The 12,089-nt window shown below is 32.0% G+C and overlaps 1 protein-coding gene across 1 annotated transcript; it reads right to left on the bottom strand.

The window, feature by feature from the left end:
- Nucleotides 1–268: 268 nt before the first annotated feature.
- On the bottom strand, nt 269–8,759 carry LOC125063806 (gastric inhibitory polypeptide receptor-like). Its single transcript, XM_047670448.1, has 10 exons — nt 8,483–8,759; nt 7,853–7,981; nt 7,285–7,488; nt 6,779–6,941; nt 5,075–5,197; nt 4,132–4,391; nt 3,101–3,305; nt 2,413–2,620; nt 1,786–1,966; nt 269–994 (listed from the first exon to the last, which is right to left on the bottom strand). Exons 1-10 carry the CDS (start codon nt 8,534–8,536, stop codon nt 335–337), a joined length of 2,187 nt encoding a protein of 728 aa, XP_047526404.1. The 5' UTR covers nt 8,537–8,759; the 3' UTR covers nt 269–334.
- Between the last annotated feature and the right edge of the window lie 3,330 nt (nt 8,760–12,089).

The following is a 12,089-nucleotide window of genomic DNA, read 5'->3' as shown; positions in this document are numbered from 1 at the left end:
ATATATAGAGGAACGAATGAATGAAGAAAAGGAATCTGTAATGCTGCTATAATTCTACTATGCTCTACTAAAACTTCTAATATGAATTCAGTAATGTCGAAATTGGTAGCCGCAAAAACAACAGTGCTGATATTCTATAGAATCGGCAATAGAGTATTAAATCCAGATAAAATAATCTATAATAGTCATTACATATAGTATGGCCAGCTAAAGAATAAAACAAGATGCAAATTAAATACAATACAACAGATGTTAATTAAATAAAAAATAGTCTTCAACATTTTATTATGAGGAAAATATAAATTCTTAATTAGCTCGAATAATGAAATAACAATTAATCATATTCTACAATAACAATTTTTTCGTTTTCTTTCCTATTAGGTGAAAGTAGTTCTGATTTCAGGACGAGGTTGTCGTTAGTTTCCATGTATTGTATTATTTCTTCTAACATATCACTATTTTCGTATTCCTTCAAGTTATCGTTGTCTTCCCCAACATTCTGATATGTACTTTGTTTTGGCTCTTTCTCTACTTTTGCTTTTGTATCATTTTCCATATCTTTAGCTGCCTTAGTTAGATCTTTCACTGAATTGTTGTAAATGCTACTATCAGGTGACGTGCATTTCAACCAATCCGGGCAATTAATGGATACACTTGATGCGTTAGTGAAGTTATAGTCGTTATCCAAATCGGGTCTATCTAGATAATCATATCCACCGTTCACCAGACCATTATCACCAATTGTTTCATAGACTGGGTCCAGAATTTCTGCCAATCGTTCTGTAGCTTGTATTGATATGATTTCGGCGACATGTAGTCTTTGTCTCATGTATGTGTAGGGGTCTTTTTCTTCCATATTAGATGGTAGAGCAGTACTGTAAGTGAATCGGCGTTCGGAGTTAGCATCTATACTTGTGTGGTAGTTCGAACCTCTTACACGCGATACTACAGCACTTTCTGTTTTCTTGTATGTCGCTCTTATAAGTCCGTGAACCTAAAAAAGTAATGTGTTAATAATCAGAATTGCGACGAGAGCAGTGTTAGCTTATTTATTTGCGGTCGTACGTTTGTGCCGTCAAATTTTATTTCTAGGTGCGCAAAACATTCTTGTACGATGAAGGTGTCTTTAGAAGACAATGCAAAGATACAGGCACATCTTAGATAGAAAAATCGAGGAGACAAAACTGGCTCAGACATAGAAGGCTACTATACAAGTAAAATCAGAAAAGAAGCTAAATTAATTTTCATTTACATTTACTACTAGTTCGCAAGGCAAGGGCGTAGAGCAGGCAAGAAGAACTAGCAAGAAACTTTCCGCCACTCTTTTTAATCGCTAAGTTTTGAATCGTACAAATTGATCTGCAGAAAATCAATCCTAAGGATTAGGATCATTCAAATATTTGTCAAATTTATAAAAACCTTTATTGGTTAATTCACGTTTAACGAAAGCTTTGAATTTATTTAGTGATAATTATCTAATTTCGTTTGAGAGTTTGTTATAAAAACGACTACAATTTGGGGAGTGGTTTGTCTTCTGGAGCCTGGCTGGTCGTACGCTTAAATTAGTTCTGTTTCAAGGATTATACTGGTGAAAGTCACCATTTGTTTTTTTGCTTTGCAGTCAAAGAAGCGGATGCTGTAATCCGAGGCCAAGACCTATAAGATTGTTACTCTACTGGATTTAATACCTAAGTAAGATAAACTGAAAATTTGGAAGAATTTACATGACGACATTTTAATTATCACACAGTAATTAATGAATGAGAATAAGTAGAAGAATTTTACCTCTTTGTTAACATAGCAATAGAGTAAAGCCACGATGAATCCTTGCAAGCCTTCTATCGTGTAGGCAATGAAATAGTAAGTTTGTTCCCATACACAGTCATCAGTGCTTGGTCTGACTGCGGTAAATATGAACTGAGTACCAAATAGCGGCATCAGAAAAAGTGTCGCCTTTGCTGTGCTCCTATAATATTATTGAAATAAGCCTTTATTTCGCTTCATAACATAGGATTATGTATCATAAACTGATTAATATTTAGCAATATCGCGATAGAGACTAAGATTGTCGTTTAGGTTTGGATGTTTTTGAATAAATTAAATGTTTTAAAATTTACGAAATATCTCCATGGCTCCATTATCACTCGGCACTCACTAATAATAATAATAATTAGTTTAATAGAGTAATAATAATAATTATTATTAGTTTAACTTGGAGGTTCTTGGTTTTCATCCAAAGAACAGGCTTTGAGTTGAAGGTTACAAACGCTTATTCCATTAGGCGATGTACAAAATGATTCGTTAAACTTCTATACTCCACGTTTTATAAAATATTAATGCAATAATTACTTAAAAAATTAAAAAAAATTAAAAATAATAACTTAAAAAATTTGTGCAATATATTTGACTCACAACTGATTTGCATTTTCCGAATTCCGTATCTTAGTTAGCAATACCCTCAAGACGTCAATAAATAGTACTGTATTCAGAAAAAGGATTAAAATTCTGGGAGCATCAATGATCCACTGGATATGATCGACAGTGTAGACAATCCAACAAGAGTGGTCATTTTGCAGTGCCATTACCACTGACCATGCAGCTACTGGTATTATTGCGATCACTGAAAAAGTAGTTATAATTAAACAAGTTATACGTTTTTAAGAAAGCAACCCTACACTAAAGGCCGGCAACGCATCCTTTAATATGGTATCCGTGGGCTGCGGTAGTCACCTTTATGACCGATATGTGAACTTAGTTTACGTAAATTTAATTTAATTTGATTTTAATTGTACAGAAATAAAATATCCACATAATATGAATTTTTATATTACACTTTCACTTATCAAGTAACTTTTAGTTAAAAAATTGTGAAAATAGATAAGGATACTTACGTAAAAGTATTTAAAAAAGTTTCAGAATACATAATTTAAATATATATTTTACTAAAATTAAAATTATTTATTCTCACCGAAAACCCAACGCCTTTTAAATGTTTTGTCTCTATTTAGTGATAACTAAAAACAATTTCACGCTTATGGCATAAGACTACATATTATTATAATAAAAATATAATGTTTTATATTACATACTAAAGACTTACCTGCTCCGATCCCATATAACCATGCAATTTGCAATTTTCTCCTAAACACGGCAACTATAAGCCGATGCAGATATATGCCCTCCACTAACATACATATAAACACAGCGTTACCCGCTACACGTTCCGCTACAGCCAACGCTCTACACGCTACGCCATTCAGGGACAAAACAGTGTCTCCAGCGGTTGTTAGCTCATCTACATAGACCTTACACCGAAAAAATATTTATAAGCGTTAAGAATGGAGTCACATTAAAGATATTTATATAAAATAACTAGCTGACCCGGCAAACGTTGTATTGCCATGTATATTATTTCTAGGAAATATTTTCTTAGATCAATAAAAATAACTATACCTAATAAAAAATGGGGTTCATCTTAGAGGGGTGAAAATTAAGTGTTGTAAGTATATTTTTATATGCTGTATCATACAAAAATAAAAACAAAAAAAATTGTCTAAAAAGTAAAAAATTTTTTTAGGGGAATGAAAAATACGCAGACCTAACCGATATGCGCACAAAATTAAACGAAAATCGGTCGAGCCATTTCGGAGGTGTTCAATTACAATCACTTGACACGAGAATTTTATATATTAGAAGATAAGATGAACTTGGATATATTTGTATTTCACTTTAGAAAGAAAATACATTTTATAAAACCCACATAATAACTGTTTGTTCGAATGGGTGTCGTTGTTCTACAAAATATTTGATATTGTGGATTTGAAGGCATTAAATCTTGCGTGGTTTTCGTAGTGGCTTCAGTATTAATAAAGAAAACGCACTATTGAGTTTTTCAGATTTATGGACGGCATCACCTTGTATGTATGAATCTTCATGTCCGTTAACTCCTCTTATAAAACAGTAGATATAAGTAAAAAGCAGTGTTGGCCTAGTGGCTTGAGCGTGGGCCTCACCCTGAGGTCATGCGTTTGAATCACAGTCGTGATTATATTGCTATGTGCGCAGTTAACACTCGTTCGTAAGGTGAAATAAAAAAAAAATATCATAAGAACTTATTTTATATGTACTTACCTCACTCCTGCTGACTATGACCAGAACGTTCCGCAACACAATGGCTATCAAAAGATTCCTATGCAACGCCACTCTTGTTATTCTAAGTCTCTTGTAGAAGAAGAAAATAAATATGGCCGGTATACAGCAGGCAATCGAAAACGATAGCATAGCGATATAAAAACGATATCTTCGCAAAAGGCGCGGTGTTATGCTACACGTTGTGTAGTCCGTTTGAAGCTCCCATGTTCCATTTTCAAAGCATCTCTTACTGCTGAAGTCTATAAAATACCAATTGTCTTATTATGAAACGTGAATTAGTGTGTTACCATGGTTACGGTAGCATTAGTCCAACTTTTATTATAGGATTGTGAAAAGTTCGTTGCTGTTGGAAAAGTAAATCATATTAAATGGAAATACAATAAAAAAAATCTATTTGCAGAATCTTAAAAGATATTGTTTTACTTATGTATTAAGCTTATTATATTAAATTGCGGCCCTTGAGGGCCGGGAAACATTTTATAAGGACAATACATACTGAATTATATTGTAGCACAAAATTACATGTAATGTGAAGTTTATAGTATCTTATTAGAATAAACATTAAACACGCGCCATGGCTACTGAACTAATTGTGAAGAACGTTTATATGAAAAATGGAAATACCAAGGCTGCTTTATAGCTCACAGTTCACAATTTAAAAAAAAAAGGTTAAAGCCTAAAGGACTGGCTTCTGAACACCTCTTACGCAGAGTTAGAGATGCTACTAAGATCGAACATGTAGTTGATTCATACACATTACACTCCCTCATTCACTCACGAGTGTTACGCGTCGCATAATTTAAATAGCTTATATTAAATTATGTTCCCAAATCTTACACACTGTAATGCATATTATGACGTCTTGATAAATAAACAATTTTTATTTTATTTCTATGCAATGTCAGCCAGTGTGTTAACTTACGGTTGCAAGATGGACCCGAACTGGAGTAAGCAAATTCAGAGCAAACAGCACTTGCCACTGTACCATTTTGAGCTGAGTCCCAACACGTCCACCCGTCAAAGGTCGTTTCGCAAACATTGTTTTCTGTTTGGATAGGATTAAAATTATTTTTCGGCTTAATTATCTGCACACGAAAATTTAAACAATTAAATAAATAAAATAAATAATAAAAAAAATAAAAAAATAAAGGCGTTCTTACATATAATATTATAGTGATTTATACATACAAGTGAAAACATACGATTTTAAATAGAAATAAATCAGTTTTTACGTATATAGTCGTTACGGATGAAAAGCACTTCAAACGTTGCATTATAAAATTAATGTTTCATAAAGTCTTGATTAGACCGAAATTTAAAAATAAGACTTTTTGTATATGTTTTGACCCTATAAATCTTCTTATATAAAAGTAAATTCAAATTTCATTATAAATGAGATTTTATTTAAATGTATAGTATACCAAAGATAAATTACGAGATAAATAGATAAGCTTATTATTTCTATGCAGTTAGATTAAGTTTTAGAAACACATTTAGAGCGAACTGTCTCTTCGATTTTCGAAATCTAATACTTTTATATTGGAAAGTTAGTTCGCACTAATGCGATACTAAATTTCAGATTCTATACTAATTGAGCAAAGTTTGACCGCGTTAATATTTTTAAATCAAATTAATAGATTCAACTTGCGATGTACTTAAAAAAATTACATGGCAAGAACAGAAATTCGGCGATACTACAGTGCCTTAGCTTCAACGTGCCTGATGGGTACGTCAGAATGCAACATCGTCCGCTATCGTACCTTCTAAAATGGGCACATATGATTCGCTGTATTACAATAGTCAACGAATTACATTGTTCAACGGACCTTTTTATTGTCCATTGAGTGATCACAGAAGTTCTAGTATTTGTTAGTGCATATATAATAATTGGTAATGTTTGACGTGACAACGTCTTATAATTCGATGGAGCCGGCTGGTTACCTCGCTCTGAGGCGATCCTTAAGGCTTGAAGTGCAAGCGAGAGCGCGGAACGAGCGACAAAGAGGCACAATCGGCGTCCGCGTTCGGCAGCGTTCGTTCGTTAAAAAATTTACATAATTGTATTAATTATGCGTACAAATAAATGTAATTTGATCAATTCAATTGTAATTTCCATTTTCCTCCTTCTCTATATCCATACAAAATATCTATCAAACAAATAAAATTTTCTTTTGAAAAATGCAACCAGTATCAGTATTTCCTTATGACGTTGGCACGTTCAACTATCGTCAGTAAACCGACTTTACAGACAACCGATTTTTTAATTATGTTATTCTTTAGCTGGTTTTTCTACTTAATTTCTTGTGTTTGTTTTATATTTTGAGTGTGATGTTTTATTGGTTATGCATTCTTGTTGATTTAGGGTCACTTGTTAGGACAGAATTTTTGTAAATAAATAAATAGAAATAATCTTTATAACAGATAACTAAAATTAAAAATTATAATCTTTAACGCCTATGCCAAAAGAATTGCACGTCCGTGGAGTGGCTAAAAGTGATAGTATCAAATATGTACTATAGAAATCATAGATTTATAATCAATATTAGATCTTTATATTGAAATCTATCATTTTAAAATTTATAAATATTTCGTTTATATTCTCAAGGTATAAAATTTATTAACAAACCAGTTCGTTCTCCCATGAAATTGCTACAACAATCCATAGCTTGATGAAAACATCTCTCCCACCGACCGTGAACTGATGGTATCAAGGCATCTCGTACTGCTATTGCTACCTCTTCGAGGGCAGGATCAAATGGATAGCAGCCACACGAGCCGTCCTCCTTAACCTTAGAGTGAAGGACAGGAAGAGAAACGTTTACTTCGGTTTCACTGAATTTTTGTACTCTATTTGATAAAATTTGTATTAAAGTTTATTTGACTTTCATTATTAAAATCAACATATTGAGCTATAAACCAAGCAAAAGGTTTAAAATAATTAAGTTACGTGGAATTTTAGAGTCCTTTCTGTGCCTAAAAAGATTTTATCTAAGACACGGCAGTTTCCTCACGATGTTTACCTTTATCGTACGAATGTTAAAAGAAAGAAAAATCTATTGTCACACAGCCAATAACACGCTTAAACTACGAGGCCAACACTATTAAGTATATTAAAAGGAAACAAAGACTTACTACTTCTAAGCACGGAGCGAAGAGGTTACCATAAACACACCCAGCATTGAGGTTCAAAGGATTAGAACCATTGACATATAGGAAATCTGGGGTGAACAGTAGGCACCCTCGTCCGGCAACCCATCGGTACACTTGTTCGTGGTATCTGACATTACGGAAATTACACGTCTTACCAGCCTCTGAGGGAACTGTGTCGGGGGGTTCCTGGAAATTCAATGACAATGGACATTTAAAAGAACAATATATTTATTCCTAAGCTAAATTATACGTCTTACGTTCGCTAATTTTTACACAAATCTCAATTATTTATAAAGAAATTCTTTGCATTGGATCGAATTCGAGGGTATTGGTAAGTATGGCGTCTACCTTCTCGTTGCTTGATGTTAGTATTTTTTTTTAATTTGGTATACCTTTATTACAGAACATAAATATTTAATCAGCAAATAATAAAAATGTGGACTGGAAAAAACTCGTGCAATGTAAATCAAAGCAGTAAAAACCGTATTATTTACCCCCCGAGTATGCATACATACACTACATAATCTAAAAATAGTGAATGAAGTTTTACCTCACATATATAAATATTGGGCTTTTCACAAGCGAGCTGTGCATTAGTGCGCAGTGCCACTCGAGGGCTACGTTGGTGCCAAACACTTAAGTCCACACTCACGGGGTTGAGGCCGTCGTAAGCGTCACCCTAGAGAGCAAGAATAAACTTATATTTTTAGAAAACAAAACACATTTCATATACCTGTTGTAGCTTCATTGCGTGCTTTGCAAGAAACATGAGATTCTGTAAACATTTTTAAATTCCGAGACAGTACACCACAACATAACAAAGACGAATTTGATAAAATATACAAACAGACCTACCAACGGCATATCCGAGTTCTCAATTGTTGGAATTTGATTCGAAAGAATACACATTTTATACTCTTGAATTTTTGTCCAGCGCGATCATGTTCGAAATGTCAAACAACGTTTAAATATCTATATATATAGTCTATAAATGAATCAATAGATTCTACAAGATAACTATATAATTAACAGGAAATACGTTAGAGCAGGATTTTTTGATTGAACTCAAATCAAGCACCATAAGTTGTATAAAGCAGGTGCTCTTACTATATATTAACTGCTACCCTAAATATATATTTCTAATTAAAATTTGTTAGTTTTTCTAAATACATTACCATACCTGTTGAATAAGCCACAATAAAATGAATATCCCAGATTTATAAGATCCGAACATTATGTATCACGAAATTCTTACACAGAAAATCCATAATGACGTAGAAACACTTTTTGTTCACAAATAATTAGTAAATCACTGCTTATGTAGCTAAGGCGAGTAATACACATAGCACGAGACAAAATCATAACAGCCTTTGTTGATTGTGGACTGAAAATTATTTTCTCTTCGACCACGTCAATTGTGCTAAACAGTGTTTACAAATTATCTAGAGGACAATCAATTGTTATCAGAAATTAATCACTAAATATGCTGTGATTCAAATAGCGACTAAAAAGTCTTATCATTTGAATGTCAACTTTTAATAATCTAATTAGTGAAATATTCATACATTAATTTGAAATTTAAAGTGTTCATACAGTTTCGTTATGTACATTTACTTATGATACATATATACCTCGTATGTTTTTAATTGTTGATTTTTTACTAATAGTTTAGTAGAAAATCGTATTTCACTCAATCATATGAATTGTTGAAAAGGCTTAATTTTAGCGAAACTAATTGGGTCCTTTTGTAAAAATAATATACATTAATCATAAATTAATATATTATCTTAACCTAAACTGTAATTAATAATAATTAATTGTAATTACTATTTTTCTATTTAACCATAATGGTGTAGTCTTCTAGTAAATTACAACGTTATTTAGAAATTCATACTTATAATTCAAAAGCCAAATGGGTTTAATTAAATAAAAAAAGTGGCTACACAAAAAACTAATATAGTTTTGAAATTCTACACACATTTTCCGTCTATGCGCACTCATATCAGATTTAGTTTCGGATGATTAAGTTACAAAATGGGACAGCAGAATATGTAATAATCTGAACAGGAAGTGTTGTTTGGAGTAATCATTACTTGTTATAACATAATAAAATCGGAATATCGACATTTTGAAATCAGAAATAAAAACATTTGCAACACGTGTTGAGCGAGTGTCGCGACTCCATAGCACAAATCAGTAATAATCATTAGTAAGATAAAGTCATTTTCCTTTATCACTCATGCATAATATTTACAATACTAGACCACTATCTAAGGGAAAGTATGCACGTTTTAATGACATCTATCACGAGAATAATATAATAAAGAGGATCTAACATAAAATGATAAGTGGATATTTCTAGATTAAATTTGATTTTTGACCTCATCGTCTTCAAGGTTTGAATGATTTAATGTTTCTATAACATTTTTAACATTGGATTTGTATTCATTAAAATTGATGTATTAAATATATATAGGTACTCTTACTTAAAAACAATTAGTATCTACCATAGAAAGACTCTGTATTCTATAGTACACCATTTACCTTATTATTATTACCGTTATCAATTTTTAGCGCCATTTTTATTACCTACCGAATTTTTTAAATATTTATCGTAAATATTCGTAATATTTGCTAAATAACTAATTTATTTAAAAAAATTCTACTCCACGTACCGAAAGCGAAAATGTGTCATCTGAATAAAATTTTGTTTAAATAGTACAACTATTGTTAAAACTTTTATAATACACTCTTTATAAATTCGATTCGTCGATTTTGATGATCCTAATTGGATATTCATATAATAAGGCAAGTTTTTATAAAAAGGAATTTAATTATTTGATACCTAATTTTTTACACTCATAATCATCCTATACTAGTTTATCATACATAATAAAATAAACTAGCCTCGGAAAGGATGAACCAAACTATATAAAAAATACATGTAACTCAGTAGTTTCCTTGGAAAAAATGCACGCGCCATTAATTAACGTGCGTGCGCAAACGTTGCCACAGGTGAGCAAGAAAAAACAAAAATGCCATTCATATGACAGAACTCATACAAATAAGGGGCTGTCTATTAATCACGTGATGTTTTTTTAATTAAGGACCATGATAAAAATATCTAGACAGAAAGGTTGCAGGTTGTTTTTGACTGGCATAAAAATAATATTAAAGGAATGGTGTAATCATGCGTAATCATCAAAAACATATATTGTATTAGTACATGAACATATTTAATGTACATTGTTCTCAGACCTTCTTCAACAATAACAACTGGATAAGCATCTTGCAAGTTGTTGGCACTGTACTTTGTTAAAGATCAACGTCGGTTTCATCAAGTCACTCGGCGTCATCGACGAAAAAATAAGTACCCGTGATATATTATTATACCCCCCCCCCCGTGATATTTCGTATTTTTGCCGACCCCCCCCCCTTTCGAACCTCACGTGATTCATGGACAGCCCCTAAGTAGTCATCTGTGAACTCGTCTATTGCTCTCAATAATTGTTGGAACATACATTCTAATTTCTTACCCTGCGACATACTGAAATAGAATTATAGCATCGGGATAGTATGTAATTGTTTTTTTTTAAAAGAATTTGTTAGAAACTGAAAATGTCAACATATTACGCAATCTATATAAAAAATTTGGTCATTGATTATTTTCTTAAATGGCTTTGTTTTTTCTTAATTTTTGATTAAATAAATTATCAGTATTATTGTTTTATGATTGCCTTTTTAATCTGAGGTCACGGCCTGGATACTGGTATATTATCTATTTTTCCTGATATTATTGCAGTTTCATAACATAAACAATTTTTTTTCGTTTATAAGATATATGGAGCCTTTTCAAATACACATGTATAAATTGAGGATCAAATAGATATAAAGAAAGTAAAAAGAAAAAGCTCTATTATTCACAACAAGGCTATTATATAGGTAAAATAAAGTGCACTAGCCCCCACACTAGGATTCCCCGTGTTTTGTAGTTTATTGTTTATCAGAATGCCAAATCATAAAATGACTGCTTCACGACTGATTTGAGAGCAACCGCCGATGCGAAAACCGCTGTGTGAGTTCGAAAAGTGAGTTACAGAATCGCAAGGCTGAGAGCCTACCATGAACTCTTATTGTGAGCCTATCGACAACCTACAACTGAGATGCATCGCTAGTCGCTACTTCGTACCATAAAAACGAGACCGTTTATGTTCCCACGTGACCTTAGCGGTTATCAGATTTCGTTCGTTCAATTTGCATGATAATTGCTCGGCTGAACCGAAAAAAAATACTTTTTGTTCAACTTTTTTGTGTCGAACGTGTCCAAATAATACATAGTTTAGATCATACAAAATTCAATATGTATCTACATAGTAGATGCCTAATATAGGAAAATAAAATGTAATTTTTATATTTCGGATATTTTGAGTTTAGAAAGTGTGATTGTAAATAAATTATTAAAATATCGACGGAGATGATAAATAAGACGGCAATGCCCTTTTACCTACTTCGTAGATATCGAGTTTATAATTTGCTATAGATTAACGACTTTGAATCATCGAATATTTTAGTGCACCTACAAATAATTGCACTAACTGTTCAAAAATATTCAATTAATTATTTAGCCATGTCTAACATAAACATAATTCCCCAATATATCATATTTTATAATAAATAAGAATGCCATATCACTAGTTAATATTTATTATAATTAAATTTTTCCTTATTATGTTCATGAATTGTATTATTCTCCTCCGCTTTTTGTTGTATAAAAAAAAACATAGACA

This window comes from Pieris napi, chromosome 3 (genome assembly GCF_905475465.1).
Source record: "Pieris napi chromosome 3, ilPieNapi1.2, whole genome shotgun sequence".
In the NCBI taxonomy this organism is placed as follows: domain Eukaryota; kingdom Metazoa; phylum Arthropoda; class Insecta; order Lepidoptera; family Pieridae; genus Pieris; species Pieris napi.
This window is presented reverse-complemented; position numbering and strand designations above follow the sequence as displayed.